This window comes from Notolepis coatsorum (genome assembly GCF_963971535.1).
Source record: "Notolepis coatsorum genome assembly, chromosome: 5".
NCBI classification, from domain to species: Eukaryota; Metazoa; Chordata; class Actinopteri; order Aulopiformes; family Paralepididae; genus Notolepis; species Notolepis coatsorum.
In genome coordinates, this window is record NC_140169.1 from 48,701,058 (window position 1) to 48,719,857 (window position 18,800).

General features: G+C 46.8%; 1 protein-coding gene across 1 annotated transcript in view; it reads right to left on the reverse strand.

The window, feature by feature from the left end:
* Positions 1 to 667: 667 nt before the first annotated feature.
* Positions 668 to 18,800, reverse strand: part of LOC311228944 (gap junction epsilon-1 protein) — a gene marked incomplete at both ends in the record, with an annotated part of 21,017 nt that continues 2,884 nt past the window's right edge. The window contains 2 exons of the mRNA XM_084314905.1: positions 668 to 865; positions 16,654 to 16,851. Of these exons, the coding sequence (XP_084171031.1) occupies positions 668 to 865; positions 16,654 to 16,851 (396 nt within the window). The remainder of the gene's footprint in view (positions 866 to 16,653; positions 16,852 to 18,800) is intronic.

The following is an 18,800-nucleotide window of genomic DNA, read 5'->3' on the forward strand; positions in this document are numbered from 1 at the left end:
CTCTGCTTGTGTGCCCGCGTGCAGACGGAGTGGGTCACTGGTGGTGTCTCTGCTTGTGTGCCCGCGCGCGTGCAGACGGAGTGGGTCACTGGTGTCTCTGCTTGTGTGCCCGCGCGCGTGCAGACGGAGTGGGTCACTGGTGTCTCTGCTTGTGTGCCCGCGCGTGCAGACGGAGTGGGTCACTGGTGGTGTCTCTGCTTGTGTGCCCGCGCGCGTGCAGACGGAGTGGGTCACTGGTGGTGTCTCTGCTTGTGTGCCCGCGCGTGCAGACGGAGTGGGTCACCGGTGTCTCTGCTTGTGTGCCCGCACGGGCAGACGGAGTGGGTCACTGGTGTCTCTGCTTGTGTGCCCGCGTGCAGACGGAGTGGGTCACTGGTGGTGTCTCTGCTTGTGTGCCCGCGCGCGTGCAGACGGAGTGGGTCACTGGTGTGTCTCTGCTTGTGTGCCCGCGCGGGCAGATGGAGTGGGTCACTGTGGTGTCTCTGCTTGTGTGCCCGCACGGGCAGACGGAGTGGGTCACTGGTGTGTCTCTGCTTGTGTGCCCGTGTGTGGGCAGATGGAGCGGGTCACTGGTTGGTGTCTCTGCTTGTGTGCCCGCGCGGGCAGACGGAGTGGGTCACTGGTGTCTCTGCTTGTGTGCCCGCATGTGGGCAGACGGAGTGGGGGGTCACTGGTTGGTGAGGTAGCCGAGCCGCCGGCACAGTATCTCGAAGATCTCGGCGACGCAGAGGAGGATGGTGATGACGGTGAAGGTGTACATGGCGCTCAGGAAGATGGTCTTCTCGAAGTGCTCGGGCACCATGCACTTGGTCACGTTGAACGACTTCTCCAGCGCGCTGGCGTCACACATGTACAGCGGGTGGACCTGGAGAGGGAGAGACAGTAGAGCCATATGAAATCCGTAATTTTTTTTTCAAATTCCATTAAATTTTTTTCCAAATTCCTTTTTTTTCCGTTTTAATATTTCAGAATTCTGTATTTTGCTTTGTACGCTCATTTTACCATCAGAAATAGTGTCTAATAAGTGGGAATGAATAAATGTCCACAATTTAATAAGATATAACAGTCCATTTAATAGGGCTGTCTTAAATACTTCGAAGCTTCGAAGCTTCGTTCGATGGGCATGGGATTCGAATATGAAAATAAAATTCGATTATTAAAAAAAAAAAAAAATTATCATATATATTTTTGCAAAATCAACTCTGCCTCTCTTTGTTAACTACAACAAGCAATGCTGTTTGTTATTTAAGATGAGGTCGGACTCAGCACTGACAGATTTGTGTTCATTGTGCTGCTTTTATAAAGCCTCAAATGACGGCTTACAATATTTCATGAAAGCAAAGTGTTTTGTTTGTCTAACATTTAAAAATGTTTAAACTTTACAGCACTGACAAAGTTTAACAAAGTGCTGTACAAGTCCCACAACATAAAAAAAAGTAAAAAAAAAATATATATATAGTTGATTCCATTTTTATTGCTCAATTCCACGATTCCGTCCGCGATTCCGTGATCGCGGATTCCATATGGCTCTATAGAGAGAGCGATGGAGAAGGAGTGATACAGAGAGAGGGAGAGATGTGCTGAATGGATGGACTACTAGTGGACGAAAAAGGGTCTCTAGTTTTTCAAAGATTTTTTTTTCAAATATACAATCTCTCCAAGTAGCAATGATATGATTTGTGTTACTTAACTCAATTACCGCCTTAATTAACATTCCGGGATCCTCAGCTCACAGTCTGGCTGAGAATTCCGGAATGTTCTAAAGGAGGTAACTTTGAAAAACCTTGTCACTTTTACTATAAAGCCTGTATAATTGACAGACAAGTTACAGGTTGAAAAAGCCCTCAGCTCGGAACTCGGCAGAATCTGCACCTGGCTCGCTGATAACAAACTATCATTACACATGGGCAAAACAGAGTCCATTTCTCTTCGGTTCAAATAACAAACTCAGCAAGACCGACGGCTTCTCAGTTACAGTGGGTGACAATATTGTCACAAGGAAAGATGAAATTACCTACCTGGGTTCCATCCTAGAGGCAAATCTTTCCTGGGACAAAATGGCATCCAATGTAATAAAAAAAAGTCAACCAACGAACTAGATTCTTGTACCGGATCTCCTCTCTGGTAAACAAGAATACCCTGAAGACTCTGGCAGGAGCACTCATTCAAGGGTACTACGACTATGCTTGCACCTCATGGTACCAAAGCACCTCAAAGGCGCTAAAAAGAAAGATTACAAACATCACAAAACAAACTAGTCAGACTACTACTTGACCTTACTCCTAGAACTCACCTCACCCCTGCCCACTTTGACAACCTAGGATGGCTTAGAGTAGACGACAGAGTACAGCAACTTGCAATGGGCCTGGTCTACAAGATACACTACACGACCAAGGTACCCATGGTCAGTGAATACCACGATCACAACACCAGAGGAAGCTCCACAAATCATGTTAAACCCAGATTCGGCTCAAACAAGGGACTAAACACGTTTCGCAATTATGCCACATCAATGTGGAACGCCCTACCCACAGCTGTAAAGGAATGTGAATCACTACCCACTTTCAAAACCACTCTTAAAGAACACCTACGGGAGACTGCAATTCGAAACTGGCCCCTGTAAATGTCCTAACCCAACCCCCTCCAATGTACAGTAAATGACCAAGTATGGTTTCGTCAATATTCCAATGTACAGTTTTGCTTGTACAGTTGTACAGTGTCCCACCCACCCCTCCTACCCACCCCCCCCCCCCCCCACCTACACAACCTCCTCCAATGTACAGTTTCTACGTCAAATGTATATACTCTCTTTTCTGGACTCTTTTTGTATCACAAACAGTACTGTATTTGCAAATCTGGTATGTCATAAATGTATAGATGTAGCAGTACTGTCTATCTGTATGTCATGTATGTCATATAATTATGATGAATTGAAAATGGGGGACCCTGATGTGAACAAGATGAAAATCATGTTAAACCCAGATTCGGCTCAAACAAGGGACTAAATACGTTTCGCAATTATGCCACATCAATGTGGAACGCCCTACCCAAAGCTGTAAAGGAATGTGAATCCCTACCCACATTCAAAACCGCTCTTAAAGAGCACCTACGGGAGGCTGCAATTCGAAACTGGCCACCGTAAATGCCCAAAACCCCCACCACCTCCTAATAGACAGTCTCCTCCCCACCGCATGTATATATTCCCTCCCCGTCGTATGTATATTTCTCTCCCACCCACCCACCCCCTCCTCCTAATGTACAGTCCCCTCCCCAGTATATACTCTGTCAGGATCTAGGGGTAACAGTACTGTATATTTGAATACCGTTTATGTCACAAATGTATCAGTACTAAATACCTATATGTCCCTATGCCATAAATGTCATGTATGTTGTGTATGTCATAAATGTCTATGAATTGAAAATGGGGGACCCTGATGGAAACAAGACAAATGTCTTTCTCAGGTCTGCATCCCCTTAACAATTGTGTGTATTGAGCCGTACTGTATTGTACCCATTCTGCAATCTGTTAATAAAGTTTTCAATCAATCAATCAATCAATCAATCAATACATGGACTTATAATTGACCAAATTAATTATTCCCAACATTTAGATAGATCAATTATTTTTGTATAGTATTTTCTAGAGGTCGGCCGATTAAAATGTAGGACATTCAGCCGATTATAGGGCTCTAGCAGGCTAGTTTTTTTTAAGCTAGTGTGAATATACTGGCATCATTATGAAACTAGTGAATCCAAAGTTACCAGCTATGACATGCTAGCTTACTGGGAAATGGGGTAGATTTAGCACAAAAAAAAGTTTAAGCTATTTTAAACTAGCTTAACGCCAACATTTTGGGAAATTAGCTTACCGTCTTCTCCAGAGAGAGACGAGAAGATAGATACCAGTTTCCTCTCCGTGCGTTCAGTAGAAAGCTATCTGGCTGCATGTTAGCCTAGCTTAGCACAATGAATGGAAGCGGACATGGCCAGTTAGCCTTGGGGAGAGGTGTTAGTTGGACAATGCCTAGGCTAACCGGTCATGTCCGCTTCCATTCATTGTGCTAAGCTATAGGCTAACGTGCAGCCAGATAGCTTTCTACTGAACGCACGGAGAGGAGACTGGTATCTATCTTCTCGTCTCTCTCTGGAGAAGATGATGGGCTAATTTCCCAAAATGTTGGCGTTAAGCTAGTTTAAAATAGCTTAAACTTTGCGCGTTCTTTTAAATTTGATTCATAAAATGCTGTTTAGGTGACAGATATCGTCCTGGGAAGGCTGGTGGACTTATATAGATATACAGAACTCTAGGATTGGCCGCATAGCTTTCTACTGAATGCACAGAGAAAATTTGTATCTATTGGTAATATCTATCTTCTTGTCAGATGGTAAGCACATTTCCCACAATTTAATTGCTACTGTAGTAACTAACCGAACAGAAAGCTGCTGCATTGGACTGTAAGGGCACGTAAATATTTAACACAATTACCCATTAAAATGATGGCCACCTGCTGCTGCCAGGTATTGCAAAGTTAGTATCAATTAAAGGAGCTGTAAGTGTTTTTTGTTGATTACATTTTTATAATTGGTCTACGTATTAAAATAATAGCTCTACATTCTGACAGCCATCACTGATATAGTGTTTGCTTAGTAACATGGGTCTTCCAGTCCAAACCAGGAGAGAACTCCACACTGCAAAAATGGTTTGACAAAAATAAGAAATAAAAACTAGTTTTAAGCAAATATGTCCTTGAAACAAGTAAAACAATCTGAATGATTGTAAATATGAATGCATTTTTTTTAAATGATATCTAGGGTTCTCTCTCCTGATTGGATAAAGTGGAAAGGGACTTGGAGACCCCTGTTACTGACCAAGTTCAAGTTTCTTTATTAGTTGTCACACAGAAATACAGGATACTTTTGTATGAAATGCTTCTTTCTGTTTTGCTCCTGAGAGTGTGCTAGGTAAAAATAGATAATTATAAAAAGTATAACAATTAACAAGTATAAAATAGAAAGTCAAGTACTTAAACAAGTGTAAACAAGACAAAAGATGTTCAATATACTTATGTACAATATACAATGCAGAGTAGTTACAATACAATATAAATGGGATGAGGTAAATGGGATGAGGTAGCTTGTGGTGCAATATACAATGCAGAGTGTTTACAATACAATATAACACAATATAATATAAATGGGATGAGGTAAATGGGATGAGGTAGCTTGTGGTGCCACCTTGTGGTGGTAAGGTAAGGTGCAAGGCTTGGCTATGTGCAATGAGTTGCCAATAATATAATGTGTAAAGTGGGTGTTACAGTGAGTTGTCCATTTAAAGTGGGTGTGTACGTGTGGGTGTGTGTGCTCAGCTGTGAGTGTGTTTGATGGTTTGTTACATAGTGTTAATTGTCATTGAGCATCCTGATGGCCTGGGGATAGAAGCTCCTTCTGAGACTCCGGTATCGCTTGCCTGACCGCAGCAGTTCAAAGAGGCAGTTGTTTGGGTGGCTCGAGTCTTTTATTATTCTCTTGGCCTTATTCTTACAACGCTTGTTGTAAATGTTCTGGAGAGTGGGAAGCCCACCTCCAATTGTGCGTTCGGCTGAACGGGCCGCGTGAATATTTTCGGCAACCAACTTGTGTTTAGCGTTTCTCTGATTGGCCACTACGCCCATGTGACCGCGGCAGCGCGAGACAAACTCTAACCTTAACCAGCTCCTTAACAGCGCCTAAACTTAACCCTTCTAACCATAACCAACTCTGAAACAATGCCTAACCTTAACCTTAACCATAACCAACTCCGAAAGAATGCCTAACCTTAACCTTCTTAACCATAACCAACTCCGAAAGAATATTGCCATTCTCTAAGACAAACTCTAACCTTAACCAGCTCCTTAACAGCGCCTAAACTTAACCCTTCTAACCATAACCAACTCCGAAACAATGCCTAACCTTAACCAACTCCGAAACAATGCTTAAAGTTAACATGCCTAAACTTAACGGCGAATGAATTAAAAAAAAAAAAAAAAAAAAAATTGAAGGGAATCAAACTTGCCAGCAACGGACCGTAGGATCCACAGCAATGCAGCGCTGCCAGTTGAGCTAGTTCTGGATAGTAAAAAAGGGGGGATTACTGCTACATAATGTTGCCGCTACGCTCTGCTGCTGCCGCGTCGCTGCGGGGGCATGGCTAGACGCAAGTTGGGCGTGGCTAGACACAAGTTGGTTGCCTTTAATATTTAGGCGAACGGGCCACTCTTTGCAGTCTGCTGCGGTCTTGTGCGGTGCTATTCCCAAACCAGGAGGTGATATTTTTATAAAAATAAAAATAAATAGAATGTTAACAATCACCTTCCATCACAGACCTAAAATCTAGTTTTGCTTACTGTGAAGTGCCACAGAACAACAGTGACCCTTTTGGAAATTGACATCCTGTTTGTTCCTTTATAACCAGTATATTCTTTATAGACTTTAAAACTAAACTCTGGTTGGAAGACAGTGAAATGATTGTTGTGTGAATCTAACCTATTTTTCACATATAATAATTATGGAAACATATATACTGTAGGTATAAAGGTATAGATATGTATAATGCTATATTGATTATATGTTTCATCGGCAAATTATATGTTTCTGCTTAAGAATGATTTGCTTGGTCTGTACAGATGTATCTGTCTCCCTCCCTCCACATGAACATGCAGTAGGGAGTTAACCAGAAAGAATGTGACCTTGCCAGGCAGGGCCTCTTCCCTGAGCTCTCCGGCCGGCAGACGCATGGTTAACAGGTTAACCCTTTGTAAGTTCTGAATAAGATGAAAAGTGGAGGGACTTTCTCATACTTGAAAAAACTATGTAACTGAAGGTAACGCAAGTAAAAGAAAAGGGAGGGACACTTACTGTGCACGTAAAGTAAAACGATTGGATAAATATATACTACGTATTGTACGTTGGTTGGCTAGTGAAATGACATCCCTGTGACATCACTGTCTTTAGACCAATAGAAATATGATGCCGGATCAATATAAAAAGGACTGTTCCTCCTTCGAGGAGCCAGATTTGAAGATTTTCCATGGCAGGCACAAGTAGGCACAAGCTGTGTCAGATGAGATGTTTTTGTTTTATACTTCTTTTAACTGAGTTGGACATTTCCAATGAAGTCTCTTCTGTAACTTGCTTTTTCTAAATAAAACAGCTTTTTATAATATATCTTTTTGTATCCATTCTTCTGACCAGACGGACGGGTAAGCATTGAAATGTTTTTGCATTGTAACTTTACCCATTGCTTCGTGATGTTCATGATTTATGATGTAAAAAACTTTAGAAGTGTGTCTTTAACCAGTCGGCAACAACACGGTCCCGTAATGTTCCTGATTTATGATGTAAAACCCTAGGAGTGGGCTTTTATCCACACAGAGACCTAGAGAAAGGTATATGTATGGATGTAGAAGTGGGTTCTGTATAATGGGATTATCAAGTAAGGCCATACAGTGATAATACGTGTAACGGATAAGGGAAATGGACCTCATCTGAATAAAGAGAGTCCTTCCCAGTGCAAATAAAATAAAAGATTCCGCAACTTCAATCACTCGACCTAAGGTCGATGACTGGGAGGGGTCGGAACGGTGCATTCGCTATCTCTTGTCGGTCAGTAGTAACAACAACATTTTGTAGACTCATTTGGTTCTGCATGTCAACCACTTCGCAGGACGCTGTTTGATGTCAAGATGAGCAGACCAATGAGTTATGAAGTTATCGATCTGACCTAAGACCTAGCGTGGGCACTTATCATGGCGTCCCTTGCGTTGGGCATTTATACTAACTGAATAGGTGCTAACGGCCGAAGAAAACAGGACTACTGTCAAAAGCCTCTGGAGTAAAATTAATTACAGATTTGACAAAAAATTTAAGTAGAAAGCTCTACTGGCGACTCGAGTGGAAAGCTCTACTCGGGAATATCACAATTCAATAGAAAGCTCTATCTTTGTGATTAAAGTAACGTTTACTTGCGACTAAAGGGTAACGGAATGTTTACTTACAGTCAAACTTAAAGTAGAAAGCTCTACTGGCGACTCGAGTGGAAAGCTCTACTCGGGAATATCACAATTCAATAGAAAGCTCTATCTTTGTGATTAAAGTAACGTTTACTTGCGACAAAAGGGTAACGGAATGTTTACTTACAGTCAAACTTAAAGTAGAAAGCTCTACTGGCGACTCGAGTGGAAAGCTCTACTCGGGAATATCACAATTCAATAGAAAGCTCTATCTTTGTGATTAAAGTAACGTTTACTTGCGACTAAAGGGTAACGGAATGTTTACTTACAGTCAAACTTAAAGTAGAAAGCTCTACTGGCGACTCGAGTGGAAAGCTCTACTCGGGAATATCACAATTCAATAGAAAGCTCTATCTTTGTGATTAAAGTAACGTTTACTTGCGACTAAAGGGTAACGGAATGTTTACTTACAGTCAAACTTAAAGTAGAAAGCTCTACTGGCGACTCGAGTGGAAAGCTCTACTCGGGAATATCACAATTCAATAGAAAGCTCTATCTTTGTGATTAAAGTAACGTTTACTTGCGACTAAAGGGTAACGGAATGTTTACTTACAGTCAAACTTAAAGTAGAAAGCTCTACTGGCGACTCGAGTGGAAAGCTCTACTCGGGAATATCACAATTCAATAGAAAGCTCTATCTTTGTGATTAAAGTAACGTTTACTTGCGACTAAAGGGTAACGGAATGTTTACTTACAGTCAAACTTAAAGTAGAAAGCTCTACTGGCGACTCGAGTGGAAAGCTCTACTCGGGAATATCACAATTCAATAGAAAGCTCTATCTTTGTGATTAAAGTAAAGTTTACTCACGACTAAAAAGTTACGTAATGTTTAGAAAGCTCTGGGGGGAGTTACAAGTGCAAAATAATTTCGTGCTTTGCCCACAGGAATGCAGGCTAACTAGCCACAAGCGAGCTAAGTGCTAACTGGATGGCTACCTAGCCCGAGGCTACGTGGCGCTGACAAAACGGCGCGTTCACAGGAATGCAGGCTAACTAGCCACAAGCGAGCTAAGTGCTAACTGGATGGCTACCTAGCCCGAGGCTACGTGACGGCGCTGCCAAAACGGCGCGTTCACAGGAATGCAGGCTAACTAGCCACAAGCGAGCTAAGTGTTAACTGGATGGCTACCTAGCCCGAGGCTACGTGACGGCGCTGCCAAAACGGCGCGTTCACAGGAATGCAGGCTAACTAGCCACAAGCGAGCTAAGTGCTAACTGGATGGCTACCTAGCCCGAGGCTACGTGGCGCTGCCAAAACGGCGCGTTCACAGGAATGCAGGCTAACTAGCCACAAGCGAGCTAAGTGCTAACTGGATGGCTACCTAGCCCGAGGCTACGTGACGGCGCTGCCAAAACGGCGCGTTCACAGGAATGCAGGCTAACTAGCCACAAGCGAGCTAAGTGCTAACTGGATGGCTACCTAGCCCGAGGCTACGTGACGGCGCTGCCAAAACGGCGCGTTCACAGGAATGCAGGCTAACTAGCTACAAGCGAGCTAAGTGCTAACTGGATGGCTACCTAGCCCGAGGCTACGTGACGGCGCTGCCAAAACGGCGCGTTCACAGGAATGCAGGCTAACTAGCCACAAGCGAGCTAAGTGCTAACTGGATGGCTACCTAGCCCGAGGCTACGTGGCGCTGCCAAAACGGCGCGTTCACAGGAATGCAGGCTAACTAGCCACAAGCGAGCTAAGTGCTAACTGGATGGCTACCTAGCCCGAGGCTACGTGACGGCGCTGCCAAAACGGCGCGTTCACAGGAATGCAGGCTAACTAGCCACAAGCGAGCTAAGTGCTAACTGGATGGCTACCTAGCCCGAGGCTACGTGACGGCGCTGCCAAAACGGCGCGTTCACAGGAATGCAGGCTAACTAGCTACAAGCGAGCTAAGTGCTAACTGGATGGCTACCTAGCCCGAGGCTACGTGACGGCGCTGCCAAAACGGCGCGTTCACAGGAATGCAGGCTAACTAGCCACAAGCGAGCTAAGTGCTAACTGGATGGCTACCTAGCCCGAGGCTACGTGACGGCGCTGCCAAAACGGCGCGCTCACAGGAATGCAGGCTAACTAGCCACAAGCGAGCTAAGTGCTAACTCGATGGCTACCTAGCCCGAGGCTACGTGACGGCGCTGCCAAAACGGCGCGTTCACAGGAATGCAGGCTAACTAGCCACAAGCGAGCTAAGTGCTAACTGGATGGCTACCTAGCCCGAGGCTACGTAACGGCGCTGCCAAAACGGCGCGTTCACAGGAATGCAGGCTAACTAGCCACAAGCGAGCTAAGTGCTAACTGGATGGCTACCTAGCCCGAGGCTACGTGACGGCGCTGCCAAAATGGCGCGTTCACAGGAATGCAGGCTAACTAGCCACAAGCGAGCTAAGTGCTAACTGGATGGCTACCTAGCCCGAGGCTACGTGACGGCGCTGCCAAAACGGCGCGTTCACAGGAATGCAGGCTAACTAGCCACAAGCGAGCTAAGTGCTAACTGGATGGCTACCTAGCCCGAGGCTACGTGACGCTGCCAAAACGGCGCGTTCACAGGAATGATGGCTAACTAGCCAAGAGCTAACTAGCTCCCCACAGGCTAACAAGCCAAGAGTGAATTGATGGCTAACTAGCCAAGAGCTAACTAGCTCCCCACAGGCTAACAAGCCAAGAGTGAATTGATGGATAACTAGCCAAGAGCTAACTAGCTCTCAACAGGCTAACAAGCCAGGAGTGAATTGATGGCTAACTAGCCAACCACAGGCTAACAAAGCCAGGAGCTGATTGATGGCTAACTAGCCAAGAGCTAACTAGCTCCCAACAGGCTAACAAGCCAAGAGTGAATTGATGGCTAACTAGCCAAGAGCTAACTAGCTCCAAACAGGCTAACGAGCCAGAGCTAACTAGCTCACAACAGGCTAACAAGCCAGTGCTAACAGGAAGTGAACTGGCCCTAGCCAGACATGAGCTAACAGCTGGCTACCAAGCCAGAGCTAATGGAAGTGAACAGGATGTCTCACAATCATCCCCACATCACAGAGGACGATGAATTACCCTCGGATGATGGATTGGGAGCTTCTACACCCAGCAGGGGGTTAGACTACCCAGGAGAACGGGGAACACACCCAGAGTCCCCTGAGACGCTTGCGGAAAGTGAGGAATTCACAGAACCAAGCAAATCACAATACCCAGAGCTGCCGGCTGTACAGCAGGCAGTAAGTGGCACAGGAGAGAAACCTTACTGTTGTGCCCAGTGTAAGAAGACCTTCAAGGCGAAGGCAGACCTTAAACGTCACCACTTGGTACACACAGGAGAGAAACCTTACTGCTGTGGCCAGTGTGGAAGGAGCTTCAAGACAAAGGCTCACCTTAAAACACACCACATGGTGCACACACGAGAGAAACCTTACTGCTGTGACCAGTGTGAAAAGAGCTTCAAGACGAAGCGTCACCTTAAAATACACCACGTGGTACACACAGGAGAGAAACCTTACTGTTGTGCCCAGTGTAAGAAGACCTTCAAGACGAAGGGAGAGCTTAAAAGTCACCACTTGGTACACACAGGAGAGAAACCTTACTGCTGTGGCCAGTGTGGAAGGAGCTTCAAGACGAAGCGTCACCTTAAACTACACCACGTGGTACACACAGAAGAGAAACCTTACTGCTGTGACCAGTGTGGAAAGAGCTTCAAGACGAAGCGTCACCTTAAACTACAACACATGGTACACACAGGAGAGAAACCTTACTGCTGTGACCAGTGTGGAAAGAGCTTCAAGAGGAAGGCTCACCTTAAACACCACAGACAGTGGAGACAGCCATGCAGGGTGCCAACCTGCAAAACTGGAGCAGTTAAAGGTTATGTGTCTTGCTCAGGGACATTTCTACACACTACCTGGGACAAGCTGGAATCGAACCAGAAACCCTCCGATTGCCAGACGACCGCTCTGCCTCCTGAGACACTGTTTATGCAGGGTGAGAATGCGGTCAAGACGGAAGCGACAATTAAAGAGCAAGGGTTGAATCATGAAGATTCTCAACGTGAACAATCCATAGATCTAGACCACAGGGAACTGACGGTGGAGGAGTCACCACAAAATAAGGAGAGTGATGACGACTGGATGGTTATGTGTGTGGTTATGTCGGACCTGACATTTGAACCCACAAATGGAGACCCTGTTCTGCCACAGGATATTGGAAATGGACAGAACCAAGAAGACGATGTAGTCAATTTTCCTCTTTATGAGGCGCAAGGCTCCACCTCAAAACGAGCATCTCCCTCCACTGACATAGAGGCGTTCAGCTCTCTAGACGAGTACCTAAAGGCCAAAAACATCAATTATGAGCACTGTTCCATTTTCTATGGCCCGGAAGAGGAGGATGGCGACATTCAGATCGAGGATCAGAACCCGAGGCCACAGATGACACCTTCAGGTGAAACTGAGTCTGAGCCTGAACAGGATGGGGAGCTAAATACCTCTGAAACTGAACACAGTTCTGATTACTCAACATATTGAATAATAGCTCAAGAGAAGCTAGCACAAGGAGACGCTAGCTCCCCAAAGGGGCTTCAATGGCCCAAATGATGGAAAGAGAAATAAGAACCCCCGGTCAAGATCCAGGGGAAAACATGGGGGAGAAACTAACCCAAGAGCAGCATGCAGAGCAGGCTAACTAGCCATTGCGAACAGGAGCTATTAGCATGATGACGAGCCAGAAGCTAGCAGGAGCATGAGTCCTGCTACTGTGACGGAAGTGGAACCAGCGTAATCATACAGGCTGGTGTTATCAGCAGGAGCTGAGTCTACAAGAGGCTACATAGCTGAGTCTACAAGAGGCTACATAGCCTGAGTCTACAAGAGGCTACCTAGCCTGAGTCTACAGCAGGCTAACTAGCCAGAGCTAACACCAGACATAACAGTAACTAACTACCCAGTCTGGACCGAGACAAGCACAACACAGGGTAGACCCCCTGTGCAAGAAGGAAATGGACGGAAACAACAGTCCGAAAGGCCTGTGAACAATGTGCGCTGGTAAGGGGGACAAAACCTGAACCAGTGCCATCGAGACGAATAGCAGTATCTGAGAGCAGGACTGAAACTACTGGAGGAAGCGGGTGTAATGGCCCAATACTCTGTACCCTACCAGCCCAATACGAACGGGGTGGCAGAGAAAGCTGTACGCTCTATGAAGGATCAGATGATCAAAGTGAATATGTTGCGATCCTGGAATGAACCGACCTCCCTCCTTAGGATACACCAAGGAAACCGACAGTACAGTTCGGACCGGAAGGATCAGAACCTGCCCTATTTCGGGCCAGGAGCATTCTTAGACGGGGGGGGGGGTCCCCCGGAGTCAGTGGACGACGCAGCGAATGGCAAGAAGGAATATGCTGACCCAGGTCAGAACTCGGAAATGGAGGAAGACCGGGATGGGTCAAGCTCCAGAGCATCCTCAAGGTCCTCACCTAGACCTCCTAGACCTCCCAGACCTCCCAGACCTCCTAGACCTCCCAGACCTCCTAGACCTCCTAGACCGGACAGAGAGAAATCGGCCTGGACCCAGGTTACAGGGCGACGAGAGCCCTGAATGGACCTGAAAGAGAGAAAAGAAATGAGTCCTCTGTGGACCGTATCTGTGATGTCCTGCGAGGCCTACGGACAGGGTCACACGACCAGGCCAACCACACTTCAATAGAGGACTGCTGCTACAATTCTCGGGGACCCGTGAGAAGTGACAATTCAACCTACCTCAAACTATGGGAGAGATCCAAGAGGTCAGAGGGGGTGACCCCAAGATGACCAAGATGACCACAAGATAACCACCAGGTGTTGTCTTCAGGTGAGGTGGCCGGGAACAACAGATGCAAGTCTTCCCGCCGGCTACCAGGGTAACAAGGTACCAAGATGGCAGAGGGGGTGTGGAGAGTCACAGCCACGTGACCCCGCAGTCGCCATCTCGTCCCCCAGTATAGACGCTATTAAGACAATGGAAAATGACCGACCAGGATGACAGAGGGGGTGTGAAGTGCCACAGAACAACAGTGACCCTTTTGGAAATTGACATCCTGTTTGTTCCTTTATAACCAGTATATTCTTTATAGACTTTAAAACTAAACTCTGGTTGGAAGACAGTGAAATGATTGTTGTGTGAATCTAACCTATTTTTCACATATAATAATTATGGAAACATATATACTGTAGGTATAAAGGTATAGATATGTATAATGCTATATTGATTATATGTTTCATCGGCAAATTATATGTTTCTGCTTAAGAATGATTTGCTTGGTCTGTACAGATGTATCTGTCTCCCTCCCTCCACATGAACATGCAGTAGGGAGTTAACCAGAAAGAATGTGACCTTGCCAGGCAGGGCCTCTTCCCTGAGCTCTCCGGCCGGCAGATGCATGGTTAACAGGTTAACCCTTTGTAAGTTCTGAATAAGATGAAAAGTGGAGGGACTTTCTCATACTTGAAAAAACTATGTAACTGAAGGTAACGCAAGTAAAAGAAAAGGGAGGGACACTTACTGTGCACGTAAAGTAAAACGATTGGATAAATATATACTACGTATTGTACGTTGGTTGGCTAGTGAAATGACATCCCTGTGACATCACTGTCTTTAGACCAATAGAAATATGATGCCGGATCAATATAAAAAGGACTGTTCCTCCTTCGAGGAGCCAGATTTGAAGATTTTCCATGGCAGGCACAAGCAGGCACAAGCCGTGTCAGATGAGATGTTTTTGTTTTATACTTCTTTTAACTGAGTTGGACATTTCCAATGAAGTCTCTTCTGTAACTTGCTTTTTCTAAATAAAACAGCTTTTTATAATATATCTTTTTGTATCCATTCTTCTGACCAGACGGACGGGTAAGCATTGAAATGTTTTTGCATTGTAACTTTACCCATTGCTTCGTGATGTTCATGATTTATGATGTAAAAAACTTTAGAAGTGTGTCTTTAACCAGTCGGCAACAACACGGTCCCGTAATGTTCCTGATTTATGATGTAAAACCCTAGGAGTGGGCTTTTATCCACACAGAGACCTAGAGAAAGAACGGTATATGTATGGATGTAGAAGTGGGTTCTGTATAATGGGATTATCAAGTAAGGCCATACAGTGATAATACGTGTAACGGATAAGGGAAATGGACCTCATCTGAATAAAGAGAGTCCTTCCCAGTGCAAATAAAATAAAAGATTCCGCAACTTCAATCACTCGACCTAAGGTCGATGACTGGGGGGGGTCGGAACGGTGCATTCGCTATCTCTTGTCGGTCAGTAGTAACAACAACATTTTGTAGACTCATTTGGTTCTGCATGTCAACCACTTCGCAGGATGCTGTTTGATGTCAAGATGAGCAGACCAATGAGTTATGAAGTTATCGATCTGACCTAAGACCTAGCGTGGGCACTTATCACTTACATGCTTATATATTTCACATTAGACACGTTTGTAGAATAGTGTTCCGGGCTCTGCGGCTCTGCAGATATATTATTGGTTTCATTCAATGACCCGTTTACTTTTGTGCAAAGCATTGTGGGAGGACTAACACTAGGGGGAGCTGGTTGGCGTCGGTCTGGTAGTCGGTAGAGAGATGTGAAGAAGACCGGTATTATCCACAAGGGGAGGGGGTACAGGTACGGGGTCTATTCGGCGCTATCCACGGGAGCGAGTGGATGTCTTGGCCAAGAGCATCCTACTTTTGAAAACCAAATGTGCAGCATCGGAGCAGAAGAAATAACGCTGCGTGCCGTAAGCTTATCAATACCAAGTATAGTGATTAGGTTATGCCAAGACGAAGAGGACGTTCGGCAGATGGACTGAAGATGAAAGTTGTTGCATGTTAGAACGTTCAGTCAGGCTAGCCATGTCGGCTAGTAGCTTAGCTAAAGGCAGGTACAGCTAACTAGCGTTAGCTAACCTAACTAGCTAGCGTTAGCTACGTTATCGAGTGCTAACGTGTGGCAGATAAACTAGGAACAGAATCCCAAGTTCATCCCAACGGGGGGGACAATATCATGGGACTGGTGAACTTTGTCATCTCCACGGTCGTCTCCTTCCTCTTGGACTCGATTCTGCGTTAGGGTGAGTTTTTAATGCAATATCTATTCTGTTCCCGCCGTGGATCTCTCTCTCTCTCTCTCTCTCTCTCTCTCTCTCTCTCTCTCTCTCTCTCTCTCTCTCTCTCTCTCTCTCTCTTGCTCTCTCTGTCTCGCTCTCTCTCTCTCTCTCTCTTTCTCTCTCTTGCTCTCTCTCTTGCTCTCTCTCTCTCGCTCTCTCTGTCTCTCTCTGTCTCTCTCTCTCACTCGGTGTGTTGCATCGTGCAGTTTGTGACGTGTGTACTAAGCTTATAGAGTTCGATTCAAATAAGGCACAAAACTGCAAATGTGCATGTCGTGCTTGAAAAATTTACCTGGCTTTAAGCTTGTTTATCAGGTTCCAGGGGTGTTTTATGCATTTTCCCTGTTACCGCCAGGTGTACGACTGTACAGGTGCATTGCCACTAAGCCTCGGGCAGCGCTATTATTTAAGAATACGTTGACTGTATGCAAAAAGAAAAATGTGTGTGTGTGTGTGTGGGGGGGGGGGGTAAAAGAGATAAGGTGACCTCTGACCTGGAAGCCGAACAGGTGGCTCTGCAGCCAGAAGGCGATGACCTCCAGGATGATGCGCAGCAGCACGGAGATGATGTAGAAGACGGTGTAGATGGGTCTCTGGAGGATCTCCTCCTGGTCGATGTTCTTACAGGCGGCGTAGAGGTGGAACACGGCCCCCGGAACCAGGACCGTCACCAGCTGCAGAGCCCAGAACACCTGCAGAGAGAGGGGAGAGGAACCAGCACGGTGACCAGCTGCAGAGCCCCAGAACACCTGCAGGGAGAGGGGAGAGGAACCAGCACGGTGACCAGCTGCAGAGCCCCAGAACACCTGCAGGGAGAGGGAGGGGAGAGGAACCAGCACGGTGACCAGCTGCAGAGCCCCAGAACACCTGCAGGGAGAGAGAGGGGAGAGGAACCAGCACGGTGACCAGCTGCAGAGCCCCAGAACACCTGCAGGGAGAGGGAGGGGAGAGGAACCAGCACGGTGACCAGCTGCAGAGCCCCAGAACACCTGCAGGGAGAGGGGAGAGGAACCAGCACGGTGACCAGCTGCAGAGCCCCAGAACACCTGCAGGGAGAGAGAGGGGAGAGGAACCAGCACGGTGACCAGCTGCAGAGCCCCAGAACACCTGCAGGGAGAGAGAGGGGAGAGGAACCAGCACGGTGACCAGCTGCAGAGCCCCAGAACACCTGCAGGGAGAGGGAGGGGAGAGGAACCAGCACGGTGACCAGCTGCAGAGCCCAGAACACCTGCAGGGAGAGAGGAGAGGAACCAGCATGGTGACCAGCTGCAGAGCCCCAGAACACCTGCAGAGAGAGGGGAGAGGAACCAGCACGGTGACCAGCTGCAGAGCCCCAGAACACCTGCAGGGAGAGGGGAGAGGAACCAGCACGGTGACCAGCTGCAGAGCCCCAGAACACCTGCAGGGAGAGAGAGGGGAGAGGAACCAGCACGGTGACCAGCTGCAGAGCCCCAGAACACCTGCAGGGAGAGGGAGGGGAGAGGAACCAGCACGGTGACCAGCTGCAGAGCCCCAGAACACCTGCAGGGAGAGAGAGGGGAGAGGAACCAGCACGGTGACCAGCTGCAGAGCACCAGAACACCTGCAGGGAGAGGGAGGGGAGAGGACCAGCACGGTGACCAGCTGCAGAGCCCCAGAACACCTGCAGGGAGAGAGAGGGGAGAGGAACCAGCACGGTGACCAGCTGCAGAGCCCCAGAACACCTGCAGGGAGAGGGGAGAGTGTTCTGAAGAGGCAGGGAGAGGGAAGAGTGTTCTGAAGAGGCAGGGAGAGGGGAGAGTGTTCTGAAGAGGCAGGGAGAGGGAAGAGTGTTCTGAAGAGGCAGGTGTGGTATCCTGGAATAATGGTTTCACCCATAAGTTGGTTTAGCCCAGACTCTTGGTAATGACGTCAGATACGGTACCTGTCAGTTCATGTGTGCAACCCAAAGTGGAAGTGAACAAACCTTCAGCTATAATGTCATCGTGTGGACATTCAGTTCTTTCTGCTAGACACTAAGAGTGACAGGCAGAATAGAAACATTACATGGTGTCAGAAGTGGGACAGAGGTGAACATTGTTCACAAGCCTGGAAAGCAGATTCCAGTAGCAGACACACTATCTAGGAAGCCGCTAGCGTGCTGTGATGACGCACTGAGTGAGGGCATGGACTCGCAAATACACTCGGTTGTAAGCAGTGCGCCTGTGAGCGACCGGAAGATGGAAGACATCAGAACTGCTACAGCCAAAGACGAGCAGCTCTCAGCCTTGAAGAAGATCATCCAATCAGGGTGGCCAGACACTGCAAGACAATGCCCCTCTGCCATCACTGAATATTGGAACCACCGGGATGAAATAACAGAATCAAATGGCATTCTGCTTAAAGGTGAGAAAATCATTGTGCCACACTCACTCAGAGGTGACATGCTGTTGCGCATACACACAGGCCACTTCGGCATGGAGAAGTGTAAGCAGCGTGCAAGAGATGTTATATTCTGGCCAGGGATGTGCAAACAAATAGAGACACTAGTTGGATCTTGTAGCATTTGCCTCGAACGACGCAACTCCATCCCCAAAGAGCCAACGCTGTCACAACCCATTCCAGAGCGACCTTGGCAGGTGATAGCCACTGATCTGTTCAAATGGAACAACACTGACTATAT